At 36.7% G+C, this 19,474-nt stretch overlaps 1 protein-coding gene across 2 annotated transcripts in view; it reads left to right on the top strand.

Annotated features, from left to right (window-relative positions):
- UBE2Q2 (ubiquitin conjugating enzyme E2 Q2) overlaps positions 1 to 19,474 on the top strand; it is a 65,390-nt gene that overhangs the window by 5,342 nt on the left and 40,574 nt on the right. The window contains exons 2-3 of one of the 2 annotated variants that reach the window (XM_055418044.2): positions 7,798 to 7,899; positions 12,240 to 12,344. In XM_055418044.2, coding sequence (XP_055274019.2) covers positions 7,798 to 7,899; positions 12,240 to 12,344 — 207 coding nt within the window. The remainder of the gene's footprint in view (positions 1 to 7,797; positions 7,900 to 12,239; positions 12,345 to 19,474) is intronic. The other variant, XM_055418045.2, reaches the window with a different exon arrangement.

Raw genomic sequence — 19,474 nt, 5'->3', positions numbered from 1 at the left:
TTGCTCCTCAAACAGTTAACATTTTTCAGATCACAGGAGTGTGTATGCAGTTTTCTTTTACCAAATATTAGTGTATTTACTCTGCTTCTGTGGGTTTCAGTCATGTTAGATACTTGGTTGTACATTGTTTACTTGTAAAATGATTATCAGGGAGCAATTTCTTTCTTTTTGGGGGGAAGGGATAGCTTTTTTTATGTTGTCAGGTCATTTAGGATTTTATATGGTACCATATGATAATTCTGTCAGCTTATTTCATTCTCCATCCCACATTGATTGCATGGCAAAGTGTGAAAATAATGTGTCCTATAATTGTTCTCCAGAAGTGTTACAGTTGTTAGACCTCTGAACATTCAACAAGAAGTATGTACATCAATTTTCAAAAAGTTAAGACACAGCTATCTCCAAGGATTTCATATCATTTGGAAAAATACCAGAAACTGAGCATTCTGGCAGGTAGTTTTGCTGGCAAGTGCTGCACATTGGTCTGGCAGTGGATTTATGTGGAAAATAGATGAAGTTATTTCTGAACAAGGCAAGCTCCTTAAACAATGAGAAGCAAAGAGGTCGGTTTGATTAACCTTGAGTTATGTTGTCTTAGATTAGGACAACAAAACAACATTTTATGGTGACAGTGGTGGTGAGCTTCTTTGTAATTTGTCCAATTATGGTAATATTTAGGGTGGTGGTCACAGACAACTTCATCCTTCAAGCCTTAAAATTACTATAATAACAATAGTATTAATAAAATTGAGGAAAAACAGGGCCCCTGAATAATTAGATGCTTAGATAATTGTCTAAAATTTTCATAACTGTGGTGAGAAAGAGCTGTGTTAGAAACATTGAAACATTTAATGTGGGGAAAGTTGCTTGAACTTATATTGGGATTTTTCAGCACCATCCATTGTTTAAAAATTGTATATCATGGGTATATGATATATATTTTAAAGAGAAATAGTAAGGAAACTATCATTTTAAGATAGAAAGCTTAGTTATTAATCTTGTAAAAATTTAAAAGCTTGAAATATAAGAAATGCTTGAAAGCATTAATGCTTAGGTTTCTAAGTTTTGGTAATAATTTTAGATGCCTTTCAAAGTATGTGGATTGTCTTTTAAACATTACACTGAACAAGCCTTGACCATGATGTAGAATTTGTGCTGAAGGTTCAGTTTCCAGAGGTGATGGTAGTGGATATTTTATAATGTGGAAGACAAGACATTTTTATTTAATTAAGAAATCTAGAAACCAAATAAGCAAAACTAGAAAAAAAATCACCTGTAATTCTACCATTCAGAACACACCACTATCCAAATTTTGGTATATGTATTGTCAACTGGTCATATTTTTTCTCTTATATTTATGTAGATTCCCTCTCTCTTAAAAAAAATCAGACTATTATTTTATATTTTATTATTATTTTATAATCTGAATTTTTTTTTACTCAGTAACGTTGTAGACCTTGGTAGTAACCATTACTCTACAATGTCTTCAGTTATTGTGTGCTGTCTTATTATATGACTTTAGCATTGAGTCAGTCATGTCCCTACTATCAGTGCTTTCTGTTTTTTTTTCTGTTTTAAATAATGCCTTAATCATTACTAGATAGAGCTAAATCCTCGTGTATATAGGTAATATCCTTTGAAAATTTCCTAGTAGTGATAACTTTCCTTTCTTATTGATGAATTGGTTTTTGGAGATGTTGTAACACACTATATTGTGTAGGAACTTTTTTTTTCCCTTTCAGGTAGCAGCTTTTATTTACCAGATTGGCAATAATGTTAACAAGTGTCAAGTGAAATGGGCATTCTCATAGTCAAGGCAAAAAGTGTAAATATCTGTGATCCCCTAGAAAGCAGTTTGGTTTCTTTTACTGCTGCTGCTGCTAAGTTGCTTCAGTCGTGTCCGACTCTGTGCGACCCCATAGACGGCAGCCCACCAGGCTCCCCCATCTCTGGGATTCTCCAGGCAAGAACATTGGAGTGGGTTGCCGTTTCCTTCTCCAGTGCGTGAAAGTGAAGTCACTCAGTCGTGTCCAACTCTTCGAGACCCTGTGGCCTGCAGCTTACCAGGCTCCTCTGTCCATGGGATTTTCCAGGCAAGAGTACTGGAGTGGCTTGCCATTGCTTTCTCTGTTGGTTTCTTTTAACCCTCTCCATTTAGCAAGATAAATGCTGACTAGCCCTGTTGGCCACCATTGACCTTGTGATGCTAGATCTCTGAGAAAAAGAGGGCTCTAGTCCCAGAGAAGACCCAGATTTGCCTAGTTTAGCTCATCTGACAGCTAATCAGGAATAGGATAGGCTGGTGACCAGTGATCAGGTTTTGGGTCAAGAGAGGAAGGTAGGAAGATGGAAAGGAGATAGGAAAAGTATCCTCAGTGGAACCATATTAATACAGAATGGTAAAAGGATGTTTCTTCCAAGGAAGAAATTCTGAAAGTGGGGGAAAAGGTTGGCGAATGGGGACAGGTGGCAGTTTTAATGAGAATAGTGGCACAATGTTACATTTTTTTTGGTTTAAACTCTTTGATATCTGGTCTGTCATTTGCTTCTGCATTCAGTCTATGGTGGTATGTTGTTGTGGTTGAAATAATAGTAAGAAAATCTAGCCTTACATAGATACTTGATTGGAAAAAGAAATATTTTAATAGCCATTTCAGATAGCTGTAGACATTTTTTTGGATACTGTACCCAAACTTGGTTTTTCTTGGATTTTGACTGGATCTTTCACCCTTGCATTATATGACTTCTTGCGTTATTATTTGGAAAATATTAGTTCACTCGAATCTTATAAATGTTAGTACATTTCATTATATAACATAACATTATATCCATTAATATCACCATAACCCTCATCAAAATACTCTTGGGAACCTGTCAGGCTCACATGGTGGAAACAGGCTTTGCAAACTTCTAATTTTTGCTTAAAAGCTTGAATTTTATTATTGGCAATAAATACTGCCTTGGATTTTCCTTGAAATGACAGGTTCTCTTCATTCTTTTTTTGAGAAAATATCTATCAGGAACCCAAGTTGGAATAACCATTGTTTGTCAGTCACTCTTTCAAGTGAAAATGGTGTCCTGTCAAAGTGGTTAGTTCAGCTCACAACTCAAACATACAAGTGCTCTCTCATGTATTCTGTAGGAGTGCTCATGTGTGCCCATTTCATCACTTGCAATATTAAAAAGACATAAGGATTGAGATTTAGTAAAATAACTGCCTCATCACAGACATTCGTAAGTGAAATGCCTTTTTCTTCTTTGAAACACCTTTAATGCATTGTGTTGAATGATACCATGACTTCAAGTATAGTTTGGTGTCATTGCCTTTATCTGTGCTAATGTACCCACCATTGTTTTGGCACCATTGGTAAGAATGTTAAGTGTGCAAAACGCAATTAACATCTTAGTATTCCTGTAGAAATAGTTTGGACCTTGGAGTCCAAGGGCCCCACTTAGAGAACTGTTAACGTAGTTGCTTAGACCTACTATGCTGCTGCTGCTAAGTCACTTCAGTCGTGTCCAACTCTGTGCGACCCCATAGACGGCAGCCCACCAGGCTCCCCCGTCCCTGGGATTCTCCAGGCAAGAACACTGGAGTGGGTTGCCATTTCCTTCTCCATAGACCTACTATATATCCTGTCTTTTGTCTGCTGCTAAGTCACTTCAGTCGTGTCCGACTCTGTGTGACCCCATAGACGGAAGCCCACCAGGCTCTCCCATCCCTCGGACTCTCCAGGCAAGAACACCGGAGTGGGTTGCCATTTCCCTCTCCAATGTGTGAAAGTGAAGTCGCTCAGTTGTGTCCGACCCTTAGCGACCCCACGGACTGCAGCCTACCAGGCTCCTCCATCCATGGGATTTTCTAGGCAACTACTGGAGTGGCTTGCCATTGCCTTCTCCGTGTCTTTTGTCTAGGATTAGAAAAATATGGCATAGGTAGTAACTGATCTCAGTATTTCTTTTCTTTTCTTTTTATAATTTTCATAATATGGTTTTGAGGGGCTTTAGCTCAGAGCACCACTTGATATATTTTCTTTTGCTTATGCAGAACTTTAATCAATGCAATGAAGCTCAAAATGTAGTTTGTTTGTTTTTTTTCTTAAGACTAAAAAAAATACAAATCTAAAACAAAAAGGTTTAGATAGTGTATTCTCCAGATTAGGCTGAAGACTTTGAAGAAAATGTAATATTCCGTAAGTAATTCTCACTAAAAATGGGATTAATTTTGAAGACCATCTACGTTTTAGCCTTAAAGAGGTTTGGAACACAGTAAGAATTTGAGGGATGGGGATACAGAAATAAACCATTGCTGAATGGATATAAGGATGTTCTACTTCAATTTTTTTCTTTAAAGAACATTTGGTAAAATGCTTTAAAAATATTCAGATTCTGTGGCTCCAACTATAACTGAGATTATAATTTTCAAAGCAGTGCTTCTTTAAAACTATGTAAAATTGTCATGTTTCTGTGACTAGATTCTAACTGCAGCTAATACTAATAATAATGGCTTTCCCTAATATGTAACAGAAAGCAGTACAAATGAACAGAGTAAATGTTAGCAGGTGGAAATGTGTAATGCTTAACTCGTTAACTTTAAAAAATCAACACGTAATTGTGCTTTAAAAAAGTATATAGATAGTAATAGCATTTCTTGGTAGTATTCAGTTTGTGTGATATAATAAAATATTGGAATTTTATGGTGTTTGAATTATTTATTGCTCTGCAACTAGTTTAGCAGCTTAAAACAGACAGTATCTCACTATCTCTCATTATCTCATTTTGATTATGGGTCAAAAATGTGTGTGTGACTTACCTGGGTTCCTTGGCTCAGGGTCCCTGACCAGTCATTCAAGGTTTGGCTGAGGCTGTAGTCATCTCAAGGCAGGACAGGACAGTCCTCTCCATCTCCAAGTTCAATCATGCACTTGTTGGTAGGATCCATCTCCTCAAACGCTGTTGGTCTGAGGACCTCAGATTCTAGTTGGCACTTGGTCAGAGGCCGCTTCAATCCCTTGCCCAGTGGATTTGGATCTCTCCATAGGAAACTCTTTCCCATCCGGGGAACAGTGAAAGAGCAGGGGAGGGTAAGCAAGACAGAACTTCCCATCTTTTTGTAACCTAATTTCAGAGGTGACATCTATTACTTTACTGTATTCTGCTTGTTACAAGTGAGTCATTAGGTTAGGGGAGGGAATTCTACAAGGGGGTGAATACCAGGAGGTTAGGATGATTGGGGCCATTTTAGAGGCAGCTTATTACAGTGTTCAGGAACACAACTGACCTCGATGAGTGGGAGCCCACAGACAGTAGCTGTACATGGAGAATGCCTGTCTCAGAGTCCGGCACCCGTGGCGAGTGAGCACTGAAGGTAACCTAAGATAGCTGTGTTGCTTTTGTTCTGCCTTTCTAACACTTGCTATATTTAAGAAGTAATCTTAACCTCATTTAAGAAATCTGTCCTTTAGAAACTACATTCTTGTTTGCAATCTAAGAAAGGAAGGGATATTATTAGGAAAAAGGTGAAAATTAAATGGGATTGCTTTTAGGGGCCAGTTTTCTAATGGAGGAAAAAATCTCAAAGTAACTTCTGTAGTTACACTACTGAGAAGACAAGGCATACAGTGAGTGGATTTAAAAAATTAGTTTTAGCATTTGTAAGGATTTAAAAACATGTGCCTAGATATGTATTCCTTTACTTTGTTTAAAAAATTGAGTTACATCTCATCTAGATAGAGCCTAGAAATAGAGCTTTATTATACTGAAAGGCAAAAAGTAGTATGGTTTAACTCTATAGACTACTTCAGGGTTGGAAATTTTTGTTTTTGCTTTTAATTTGTTTTTGTTTCTTGAAGGATTTATTATGATTCTAGATTTTAAAGCTCTTAAAAAATGTTAAAGCTTACTAACGCATATATATGGAATTTAGAAAGATGGAAATGATAACCCTGTATACAAGACAGCAAAAGAGACACAGATATATAGATCAGTCTTTGGGACTGTGGGAGAGGGTGAGGGTGGGATGTTTTGGGAGAATGGCATTGAAACACGTATGTTGTCATATGTGAAATGAATCACTAGTTCAGGGTCAATGCATGTTATAGGATGCTCGGGGCTGGCATGCGGGGATGACCCAGAGAGAGGATAAAGGGAGGAGGGAGGTGGGTGGGGGGTTCAGGAGGGGGAACTTATGTAAACCCGGGGCGAATTCATGTCAATGTATGGCAAAACCAACCAATATAATATTGTAAAATAAAAAAAAAAAAAAAAGAACTAATATGCCACAGGCATTCAAAATATATTACTGAGATACATGTCATTCAGAGACGTTTAATTATAATCAATTTTTTTGCAATTGATTGTATCAGGATAAAAGAAAAAAATAAACTGGAGGGGTGGAATAAATACATATATAGTAGCTCAGTTGGTGAAGAATCTGCCTGCAATGCAGGAGATGCAGTTTCGATTCCTGTGTTGGGAAGATCCCCTTGAGAAGGAAATGGCAACCCATTCCAGTATTCTTGCCTGGAGAATCCCGTGGAGAGAGGAGCCTGGCAGGCCACGGTCCACGGGGTCACAAGAGTCAGGCATGACTTAGCAACTAAACCACCACCACCAGCACCTGGAAACATGAGCTCAGTTTTTATAGTAATGCATAAAGTTAGAAAAGAGATCAGAAGCAACTTGAATGAAGTCAAACCAGAATGAGTCCTGGGTCAGATATAATAAAATCTTGAAGAATGTTATCTCATTTTTCAATCCAGGTAGACTAAACACACTGTGGTTGAAAAGAACCTAATATTTAAACAGAATAATTCAGCAAATATTTTATCATTACTTCCCAGCCTGTTTTTAAATATACTTTGCAGCAACATTCATGATTGTTGTTCTTCTATTTTAGTTTGCTTAAATAATGCGAGTGGAGACTGTAGTGAGGGCAGGAAGGGGAAATGTGGAAGATGGCAAAGACTTGAATTAGAAAATTAAATGGCAACAATTACTTGACAGTTCATTCCTATTATCAAAGTGTATTAGTTTTAACTTGGCTCTGACAGTAATGATTATCAATGAAATAATCCTAAATAATCCAAAACACATGTACATTTATTGTATGCATTTTACATTAACAATAGATTGTGAGCACAGGTGGCCTCCTGCAGGACTTTAGGAAACGTGTCTTGTATAAATCTTTTTGTGCCAACTGTTTAAAAAAAGTGGTAGATTTTTCTTCTGATATATTTTCAATTTCGTCTGTGTGTGTGTTGATAGGGCATTTACAATACATGTTACGTATACAACTGGAGTTATTTGTTATTCCTGGAGCTGTTAACAGAAAACACAAGTTATATTAATAAATGCAAATGTTTGCATCCTCTTGCAAAAAAAAAAAAAATGTTAAAGCTGGCAAATCCATGCCATGATAGACCTTTCTTTGTAAAGGAAGGAAACCCATCATCCTTGGTACTTGCATAACATTTTTTTCTGCTTTTGATGGAACAACTTTTGCAGTATATTCTCTTCTTTTTGTTTTAAATCAGACTGCAAGTCCTTTTTTTAAGGCTTATAAATCATATAACATGAAGCAGGCAAGATTAAACTATAGAGCTTAATTTTTGTTTAAAAAATTAAAAACATGGATTTTTAATGAATTTAAAGACACGGATTTTAATGTGTTACTTTTCCTTCTGTGATACGTTTTACTTAAATTTGCGGTCATCTTGCCATTTAGTGGTGGGGTTTAATTGCATATCCAGGTTAGCCTGTATGTAAATGTGTTTAACATCAATGTCTCCGTAACAGGAATCTTATCCATCTTCTTCACCAATATGGTTTGTGGACTCTGATGATCCAAATCTGACTTCAGTTCTAGAACGTCTCGAAGACACTAAGAACAGCAATTCGGTGAGAAAATAAAACGCACTACCTTTTTTTTTTCTCATGAACATAACAGAATTCAAGTGTTAAGAGGTAATATGATACAAAAGCTAGATTAATGACTATTTGATAACCTAGTCTTTAGCTCCTCTAAGATTTCTTTTTTGTCCTTCAAATTCTGTTTAGTACTTGGTTTCTCATTTTTATTCCCCGTAACTATAGTCTTAGGTTAGCTCAGGAATTAGGTTGTCTCTTTCCCATGAATCCTAATCATTAAATTAAGTAAGCATTTTTGATTGGGTCCACTATCCAAGGCAGGAAATAGAAAAAGGGAAAAAGACGGAGGTAGATGTGAGGGGGAAATAATGATAGAATGACCCCAACTGATGTTTCTGTCAAGAGTCTGTATAACTCTGCAGTAAAACCCAAAGGAATATAAATAAAAAATTACTTTTTAATATATAAAGAAATTGGATTTCTTTGATTATAAAACTTATTAAGTGACCCTTGTGAAAGAACTAATGAAATTAAAAACAATAAAAGGAAAATAGAAATCACCCGAAATTTTCTCTACCTGATATAAACATTGTTGACATAATGGCAATTTTTTTATCAGTATTTTTCTTTTGCTTGTAAAATACATATACTCTTAAACATACGTTTAAATTATTAAAGTTATATCTTTGCATTTTTCCACAATATCACAAAGTTCTTAAAGAAGAATATCAGTCATTATTTGCAGGTGACGTGATTGTTTACCTTAAATCCAAAGGAGTCAGTTGAAAAAGCAATTTTTAAGATGATTGATTAAAAGTTCTGTTATATAAAAATCAAGTTTTCCTAAATATCAGCTATAATCAGAAAATACAGTGGACAGGTATTTTATTGACAGCCATGATTAAAGAAAAATTAGACACCTAGGAATAAGCTTAGATATGTAAATTTTGTATCAAGAAAACTATAAACATTTGCTGAGTGGAATTAAAGACTTTACAACTGTGTTCCTAGATGTGCAGACTCCCATATTATAAATATGTCAGTTATCTGTAACTTCATGTGAGTTTATAAATTGAATGCAATTCCAGTAAAAATCCAACAGATTTATTTTTGGAACTTGACAAAATAACTCTAAAGTTTGTTTTGAAGAGTAAATAATAATAATTATCTGACCAGATACTAAATAAAATATCAAGTACTAGTACTAAGCTGGACAGGTAAAGGCAGTTAGAAATTTAGAAACATAATCTTGCAGTTGAGAATTTAGAATCAGTTAAATTCAATCAAAATACTCAACAAATAAAGGATAGATTATTTTATGAATAGTATTGGGAGAACTGACCATTTGAGGAAGTTAGACATACCTCAGATTTTTGTCACAATAAGTTAAAGGTGGTTTAAACATCTATTCTTAAAATTAAGATCAGAGGAACTTCAGTGTGAGTATTACAAGAGTAGTAACAAAGCCTTGAAGATTAGAGGAAAAAATTAAAAGCTAGACAGACTTGTGTTCACATCTCCAGCAAGGGAAGGGCAACAGGACAGGTAATGAGCTGTAGACATAGCCCCCTTACCAATGCTTCCCTTTAGGAGGTTGCCTCTAAAGAGCTAAAGTTGTAAGTTTTATAATAGTAGAAATGAGTGGGCTTATTTTTTGATGTCTAAAATATTCCATCAAAAAATGCTCCTGAAGTAAAATGACATAGGCTATAAAATTTGGTCCAATTTTATGAACAAGTATTTATATAAAATAGACAAACTCATCCTCTACTCTTTCTTGTGCTCTCTGCCGTTTATTTTATAATCTAGTTTCTTGATCAAATAGGCTATCTTTTCTCACATTTAGTTCATTATAATATGGATGCTGCCACCTTTGTTGTACTAAAATTTTTACCCCTAGTTGCCAAATCCAGGACTACTTCTTTGGTCCTAAAGTTTCTGCAGCATTTTGATACTGTTGACTCTTTCCTTTTGAAACAGTCCTTCATTCAACAAACATGTATGCTTTACTGTCTACCAGTAAAGAGCTGGTTAAAAAAAATTGCTGTATGGTTTTATGATAGAATATCATGTTGTTGTTAAGAATGCAGCCAGTCTTTCCACAAGAGCACATGCAATGTTCCAAGATGTACTGAAGTGACAAAACAAGGATATTTTCTATAATCTGGTGGTTCAGTCACTAAGTCGTGTCTGCCTCTTGTGATCCCGTGCGCTGTAGTCCACCAGGCTCCTCTGTCCATGGGATTTCCCAAGCAAGAATACTGGTGTGGGTTGCCATTTACTTCAGGGCATCTTCCAGACCCAGGGATTGAACCCAGGTCTCCTGTGCTGCAGGCAGTCTCCTGCATTGGAAGCAGATTCTTTACTGACTGAACCACCAGGGAAGCACGTATACAGTGTTGTAAAAAATATATAAGTAAATATATATCTATATAAATAACCTTTTTTTAACCTGGGTGGATACAGGAAACTATTAGTAGTAGGACACAGAAAAGTGTTTTTTAAATACTGGCTTCTATGCCAGGCTTTGTGATAAGTGTCCAGTATAAAAGACAAGTCCTGTCTGTCCTCTGAGGATTTCCATCAAATCACTTTCTCCTGTTTCTGCCTCTTACTACCTTGCCTTGGTCTTCTCTGAGCTCTCATTCCTTGGTCCACCTCTTTGTTCTCTCTCTGTGCTTTCTCTGAGTAATCTCTTCTACCCCCAGTATTTAAATTGTGGCCTATATTCCAATGATTCCTAGATTTGTATCTCTAGATAAAATTTTGTCTCCTGAGTTTGATACCCATTATTTGTCTATATATCACATAGATCCAGGGAATCTCACTCAGATGTGCCATGGCTGTTCAAAATGATTACATCTAAAATTTAAGTTCATCTACATCTTAGTACTCCACCACCCCCATCACGTTTCCCCTCAAAAATTTCTCTCTGAGATTGTGAATGGGGCAAAATGAAATAATGAAGTTGTTGCCCATGCCTGAATGTGGGAACTAGAGTTCTTTTTTATAGCAGTGTTTCCTGACCCCTGCTTCGTCAATCCCAAACTATCTAGTAAATTTCTAAGACTTGTTCATCTCCCTTCTAAATATTTCTTAAATTCTTCCCCCATGGTCTTAGTTTCTTCTTCTGATCCCTTAAACACCTTTTTGGGGGAGCATGGAGTTGAAATTCCTGGAGGTGTACTGCCCTGCTTCTTACTGCCTGGTGCACCTCTACCACCACCCTGCCATCTCTCCCACAGTGCTCGAGGAGCTCTTCCTGTCCCGGCGGGGGGAGTGTCCAGGTCTGTCCAGCTTACCCAGCCTCCTCTTGATTATGTACTGAGCACAGAACAGAGCTTATCAGATGGAGAACAAATCCACAGTGGGGCTTTGCTATTTTTTAAGCTTGAAGATACTTTTGATACTAATTTACTGCTCAGCTTTCCTCATTTTCATTTGCTCCATTGTCCGCTTTGGAAAGGCTTGCTCTTTGCTTTGTTTAGCCCATTCTAATTCTGTTTCTGTTTTCCCGTAGTCTTTCATAAATCTGCTTCTTTCTCTTCATCTCTTTTCCTGGTTGACAACATCTAGGAAACTGTTCTGACCAAGTGAAATAAGTTGCCTTACTTGCTCCCAGTCAAGTCTACTGATAGTGACCATTCTTCCGAAATCATAGTGCTATAAACTTATACATTGAAAACAATGTATATTTTTTAAACAATGAAAAATGTGTTTGTGCATATAATTTACCTTGCTTACTTAAAGTAAATACACTCTAAAAATCTGAATTTAAAAGTAGAAAGGAATTATTCTTTGCAGTTTTCCTAATGAGGCCTTTTTTTTTTTTTTGACAAACACTTAAGAGCCTATAAGTGTCAAGTGTTTTCACAGAAGATTTCATTTAATCTTTACCCTTATGAGAAGGTTTTAATTTTCTTATTTTCCAGATGAGGAGACTCAGGCTCAGGGCATCAGGTACTGTATCCAAGGTTGCCTAGGTCCCAAGGCTCTGTCTGCTAGACCACATTTGCCTCTGTACTTTCAAATGAGTGGCTGTGAGATATATAATTTTATAATCCATGTGCAACAACACTGCTTCTGTTTTCTGTAGCCTCATTAATATATTAATGTACTCTTGTAAGTTAACAACTGAAAATTAGGCAGTGTTTGGAGCTTCTCTTCCTCTGCCATTTTTTTCATGTCATTCTGCTAGGCAGCCCCTAAAATATTTCTTAAGATTGTTATTTTATCTGTAGGCTGTAATTGAGCAATAATAAACTTTTTTTTCCCATTTCATACTGGATTAGTTACAATAGTTGTAGCATTATTCATGTCTTCTAAGGGCTCTTTAACATAATGCTTATTTACTGAAATGTGTTTTGTAGCTTCGTCAGCAATTGAAGTGGTTGATATGTGAACTCTGCAGATTATATAACCTTCCTAAGCACCTGGATGTTGAGATGCTAGATCAGCCACTACCCACGGGTCAGGTAAAGTAAAAATTCTCAAGTGTTCAAGAGCTAAAATACATTGTCTCATGCACAAATAAAATTGGGACGATTTGTCATTATTATACAGCTTATTTAGAAGTTAGTTTTTGTTTTCCTGTTGAATTGGTTTGTTTTAGATAGTAAAAATAGCCTTTTCATTCTTGGGAGCTGCTGGTTATATTTACTATGACAAGCAAACAACTGCCCTTGTCCCCATCACCACCTTTTTGTTGTTAATATTTCTGGTTGCCATAACTGTTCCTTGCTTCTGTAATTGTTTGCTTTTTTTGTTTACTTACTTTTACCTGAGAACGCCATCTCTCTGCCTTTTGTGCTTCTAAAGGCCTAACTCAAATGTCATCTCCTCCATGCAGCAGAAGTACCCACTTGCTCACCACCACCTCTAACTTCTCTGGATTTCTGGATTTACCTATTTAGGTATAATTTCGTGACTTGTACCGTACTAAAGATTTAACTCTTATACCACCCACCTCCCCTTCCTAAAACTTCTTTATATTTAGTCATATGAATAATCATCACTTATCATTAGGACTTTGTAGTGTAGTTTTCTGTTATATTTCCTTTGTACAACTTTTTGCTTTGCGGTGTCTTCCTTAGTAATAATTCTTAGTTTAAAAAATTATGTCCTGTCTCTTTTCTGTGAGCTCTCCCCTCTCTCCTTCAGCCTTTGGTTTCTTCTGTACCAGTCTCAGCAGGTTGTTTTCTGGGCTGGCTATTCAGTGGTCATCTTGAAATGTTTCTTGTCTCCTCTACTGGAGTAGTAGATACATTGTTTTCAGATTTCATGTTTCTTTCTTGGCTTACCTCTTTTCATTTCCTTGGAGTAAAATGATTTTAGTTGAGTAAAATGATTTTAGTCAAGTAAAATCTTAAAATATGAAGAGGTGGTACATTTCTGAGTTCTTAACTTCTTAAAAAAAAAAAAGGCCAGACCACCATAGGTTTGAATCTTGATTACTGCTCATTAGGCTAGTTAACTAGCAATATGTGCATCAGTTTCCCATTTGCAAAATGGGAGAAATGCTAGTAATACGTATATCTGGGGGGACATGTAAAGATTAAATAGGTTGTTACATGTAAATCATTTAGGACAGTGCCTGGTGCATAATAAGTGCCCAATAAATGTTAACTGGTATTATATTCTTCATTTGATTGATAGTTTGGTTGAATGTGTAATTCTTGGTTGAAAAAAATTTCACCTCAGTTTCAGCCTCTGCCGTTGTCTAGTCAGTGTGTATGCCATTCTTAGTCTTGGTCGTCTCTGCGTGACTTTCAGGAAGCGTTTAGGACTTTGTCCTTCCCTTGGTGTTCTGAAATACCACAGTGGTTTACTGAGTCGTAGTTTGTTTGGTTTTCATTGTTTTTGAGCACTTGGTGTGGATGGACCTTGTCAAACTTGGACTCTTGACTCTTTCTTTTTGGGTAGATGTCCTTATGTTTTTTCCTGTGGCATTTTCTCCTTTCCATTCTTTTCTTTGTTCACCTTGGAATACCAACCAGTAGGATTTCAGACCTCCTTGTTTGAATCTTTGTATCTTATTATCACTATATTCTGTCTCTTTGTCTTAATTTCAAGTTCTGAAACATTTTTGAAAATTTTATTTGAACAGTCATAGCTTTATAAGTTTTATTTTGGCTATTTATTACTGCTTAACCAGTTACTCCAGAACTTAATGGCTTAAACAACACTTTATTCTGTCTCTTAGGATTGTGTGGGTTGGTTAGGCTTAGTTGGACAGTTTTTCTGCTGACCTCACTGTGCAGTCAGATAGTGGTTGGGACTCCTTATTTGGACATGTGCCCACACCGGAATGTCCAACATGGCTTCTTCATTCACGTGTCTGATGCCTGCTGTTTCCTCACATGGCCCTTCTTACCACATGGCATCTCATCATTCCAGGTCTCTTATCGTGGCTTCTTTTCCTTTAGAAAGGTAGTCAGAATTCTTATTTTTGGCTTTTAAGAGCACAAAAGTAGAAGCTATCAGGCTTTTTTTTTAAAGTTTAGATCTGGAATTGGCACACTGTCATTTCTACCATGTTTACTGGTTAAAGCAAGTCATAGTGAAGTGAAAGTGAAGTCGCTCAGTCGTGTCCGACTCTTTGCGACCCCATGGACTGTGGCCTACCAGGCTTCTCCGTCCATGGGATTCTCCAGGCAAGAATACTGGAGTGGGTTACCGTTTCCTTCTCCAGGGGATCTTCCCGACCCAGGGATCGAACCCGGGTCTCCCGCATTGGAGGCAGATGCTTTAACCTCTGAGCCACCCGGGAAGCCCATAGGGCCAGCCCAAATTGACAGTGGGAGGAGTCCATATAAGGGATGAATGCTGGGAGGTGTGGCTCATTGTGGGTCCTCTCCAGAGATTAGAAAACCATAAGTTCTAAAAGCTTGTTTTCTAATTATTCCTTATTCGTAGTATTCTAGTTTTGTTTTGTTGATGTAATCATAACTGTCTTTAAGGAGTTACTTTGATATTCTCCCTCAAGCATCTCTATTTCTCTTTAATAAGTTTAATAATTTTTTTTCTAATTTACCTTGGTTTGTTATTTTTCTTTTTGAAGACTTTCTCATATATCTCTTCATTCTGTCGCTTTTTCATATTTTTTTCCTTTTTTTTTCATTCATATTTGAAAGAGGTACTAAAAGGCTGATAAGGAGTTCTTTGTGGCCAAAACTTGCCAACTGATACAGCTTTTTGGAGGAATTTAAGCTGATTTCCATCCCTTATCCTCCACTCCCTGTTTCCTGGTATAATCATAAATGATGGCTGGAACTGTTTGGTTTCTCTGGACGTGAAACCTTATCTCCTGCTTGAGACAGATATGTATGCCAGAGTTTTGCTTAAGGAGAGCAGTGTGTTTTGGTGGCTGGACAATCTGTTCTGTAATTGGCTTTTGGTTAATCTGTGTTTTCAGTCCTATCCATCACTCCTGCTGTCAAGTGTACCTGGTGTCTTCATCTGGAGCCTCTCCAGGGTGCTGTGGGACAGATTAGCCTGCTGATTATCCCCTAACCCATGGCTTGACTTGTTTGCTCCACTTAAATTACTGTTCTTCAGTTCACTGTCATCTTCTAGCATGAGTTGTCTTTTCTACTGGTAGCCCTCTTTTTTTTTGTTGTTACATTGTGTGTTTGTACAATGTTTAACCTTCATGGTATGTCTTCATCATAGTTCTAGTGGAGCCTCAGGAAAGAAAGTACATACTATGTTCAACTTTGCTTCTTTAGAAAATGTAGGTTTTTCACTTAAAAGTATATCATGGACACAATACATATAGACCTACCTTGTTTTTCATGACCATGCATATATTAATAATTCCATAAAGGGATATAGCTTATAAATTACATGAATAAGTTTCCTAATTTTGACTCTTCCTGGCATTCTCGTAATAAACATTCAGTACCTACGTAGGTTGGGAGTTGGGGGTAGAACACAATAGATATGATACTTTATATTGGGGTTTTTCTACTTTGCTGCTGCTGCTAAGTCACTTCAGTCGTGTCCGACTCTGTGTGACCCCATAGACGGAAGCCCACCAGGCTCCCCCATCCCTGGGATTCTCCAGGCAAGAACACTGGAGTGGGTTGCCATTTCCTTCTCCAATGTGTGAAAGTGAAGTTGCTCAGTCGTGTCCGACCCTTAGCGACCCCACGGACCGCAGCCCACCAGGCTCCTCCATCCATGGGATTTTCCAGGCAAGAGTACTGGAGTGGCTTGCCATTGCCTTCTCCAAGTAGAGTCTAATATAATGTCTTTCCTTTTAGGCTCCTCTTGTTTAATTTTAGTTTAAGTATAAGCAGTCTCATGACTTGGGAAGCTTTGCGTTTTTTTTCTAAGATCTAGAATAGTTGAAATCAGTTTTCAGCTAGGGGGTAGTTTTGCCTCCCATGGGACACATGAAAATATTTGAAGATACTTTGTATTGTCACGCTGGCAGGGGTGGAGGAGTGTGCTCTTGGCTTTTTGTGGGTAGAGGGGATGTTACTAAACATCCTGCCATGTCAGGACAGTTCCCCACAACAGGCAGTCATTTGGTTAAAAAATATCAGTAGTTCCAAGGTTGAGAAACCCTGATTTAAACAAACATCTGAGCCCGTTCCATTTTTCTTTTCTATGTAGTATTCTTAGATTTTCCATTTCTTCAGTCAGTTCTAGTAATTTTAGATTTTAAAAAATTGATAAATTCCTCTGTACGTTTGAAGCTGTTGGAAAGATATGCAAAGTATTCACTTTTTGCATCATCTTCATCTGTGGTTATAATCTTTTCTAAGGTTTTCTTTATCTTGAGGCTTGTCGGTTTTTTTATAATGGTCTTTTGAAAGAATTGACCCTTTTATTTGTTAAATGTTTTTAGTTTTTACTCTAGTCGTAATCATTTCTTCTTTTTCTCTTTTAGTTTATTGGATCAATGTGATTTAAATTTTATAATGAAACATGAGGGTATTTGTTTTCTTCTACAGTGTTGTTTGACTTTATTGCATAGATCTTAAAATTTACTTATTTTCTAAACAGTTTGTATTTCTTAAGTAGTTTGAGTCCATCTCTAGTCATATTACTTATATTTTACAAGAAAAAGTTTTAAATAATATGTATTGAAAGTATATAAACATAAGTTTAGTATAATAACTAGTTACAGTGAATACCTGGCAACTATTACCTAGCCACCACTCAGGTAAAGAAATAGAACATTGCTTACACTGCAGAAATCTTCTTCAGGCTCTTTCCAGATTATCATTCTCCTATATGTAGTCCTCCCCTTGCTATTCTCTAGTTTTATTGCTCATATATCCATCCCTGAACAATATGGTTTAGTGTTGCCTGTTTTTGAGCTTCATATTAAGAGTTATACTATCTGTGTATTCCTTCATGTCCATTTTGACTCAGCATTGTGAGTGTATTCATTTATATGGTGTGTAGTTATAGTTCTTTAATGTTGCTGTATTTATTCCATTGTTTGTATCATACATATTTATCCATTTGACTGTTTATTGACTTTTGGTTTGATTCCAGTTTGCTATTAGGAACAGTGCTACCATGATCATTTTTGTCTATAGTACATGGTACACATACATGCAAGTATGTCTCTAGGCATGTATTTAGGAATTGAATTACAGGGGCATATGCAAGTCAGTTTCTTCTTAAATTCAAAAATTATTTAGAACAAATTTTTAAAGATTCTCAGGCAGCTTTGGGGTTTTTAGTTTTTCACTGTGATCAGAATATGGCCTGTAAACTTTCAGCTGCATTAGCAGCAGTTGCTTAGACTTAACCAGAGATGTCTTTGATTATTGCTGTTTCTTGTACTCCATGGTTGCCCCTCTCTGAAATATATCTCTGAATAATGTATTCTTTTTTCTAGAAAGGATTTCCGAGGGTGGATATGAGGAGTGTTCCTTGAATACTCAGTGACTGTTTTTACTATTTATTTAATATATTTATTTGACTTTGTATAAAGTACAGGTATGGCTCACATCCTGATGGAACTCAGGGAATTCTAAATTCATAGCCGAGTCCTTTCCAAGTTCTTTAACTTTTTTCTTCTGGTGTAATTCGTTACAGATGAAAAGGCTGAAACCTGTCTGATTCTTAGTTCTTTATACTTTTTCTCTCTGGAAGTTGATATGTTTTTTTTTTTCTTCTTTAACTGTAAAGTATGGGGTTTTATTTTTCAACATTACTTTGGGGCATTCAGAGCTACTTGATATTTTGACATCCTTCTTTAGGTTGGTAACATTTGTCTCTTTCTTTCCCTCATTTTCTGAATGAATATTGGATGAATACTGGATCTCTATATTCCGGTCTGTTTTCCCTTAACTCTTCTCTTATTTTAATCACCTTCTTCCCACCCCACTCCTCATATCCTTTTTCTCCACATTTTAGGGGAATGTCACAGTTTGGTTGTCTTCTTTAATAAATATTTTATTCATTCAGGTCCATTTTGCTCTCTGGCCCTTCTACTAAGTTGTTTTTTTTTCCCTTTGAGGGGAGATATTTTTGATTTCCCAGAACTCTCTTGTTCTTTTACATAGTAATATTTTTAGGTTTTATGGACGCAGTATCTTCTCAATTACTGCTAAAGATTCCAGTTAGATTTTTTAAAGTATTTGTTTAATTTTTGGTGTTAAGTTGCAGCGCGCTGGGTCTTTGTTAGTTCATGGACTGTTTTCTAGTCATGGTGGGTGGGCTCCAAGGATGTAACGGCTCAGTAGTTGTGGCACACAGGTTTGGTTGCTCTGTGGCATATGTAATCTCAGTTCCCCGGCCAGGGGTTGAACCCATATCCCCTGCATCGGAAGGTGGTTCCTTAACTGCTGGACCACCAGGCAAGTCCCTCCAATTTAGATTTATTGCTTTCATTGATCATGCTTCAGGTCACTTCTGCTTGTTTAACTTGGTGCCTTTCTTTCAGATTGCTAGTTTCTTCAAATATCTGATGATGCCCTATTATCTCCTCATTTATAGATGAGGTATGAGTTGTTATGAGTGTCCTCAGCAGTTGTCACTCTTCTCTGCTATGGCCTCTCCTGGTTTTTCAAACCTGTGCTCTTCCTGTGGCATATGAATGGGAGGTGCTTGACAGGTGGCCTTGCAGTTCCTGAGTAAAAAGAAGAGAGAATTCTGTTAGGAGAGTTTGCTGCTGCATTGAGTTACATTAAAAAATTGTTTTTTTTTTCTGGTTCTGACACTAAGAGGCCAGCAGGGTTGATCTCCTATATGAACGTGATCCTTCCCAGCTGTAGTTGGACACATAGAGTAAGAATATCTGGGGGAAAAAAATACCAAGTTTTTAAAGTCCTAGAGAACTTTGTGTTCTGGAGAAGTGTGCTCTGGGTCCAGGAAGCTTGTCTTTATGAACTCTGATTGAAATAGATATAAAAGCTCTTCTTAAAACCCTATCTGACTCATTGTGAGTGAGAGTTAAGTTGTAGCTTACACAGAAATATTCTGTGGTAAATAGCATGTTATAAAAAAAGAAAAATAACTCTTTAGTGAAATGGTGATTACTTTATAACTTTTAGTTTTGTGCAGTCTCTATGCCTTTATAATGCATTTAACCTTTTAAAATGTAAACTGTAGAATTTATGGAAAGATTCATTTCAAACCT

Source organism: Moschus berezovskii, chromosome 21 (assembly GCF_049115385.1).
Source record: "Moschus berezovskii isolate FMDL1 chromosome 21, NW_MosBer_1.0, whole genome shotgun sequence".
In the NCBI taxonomy this organism is placed as follows: Eukaryota; Metazoa; Chordata; class Mammalia; order Artiodactyla; family Moschidae; genus Moschus; species Moschus berezovskii.
The sequence above is the reverse complement of the archived record's forward strand: the minus strand, read 5'-3'. Positions and strand labels throughout refer to the sequence as shown.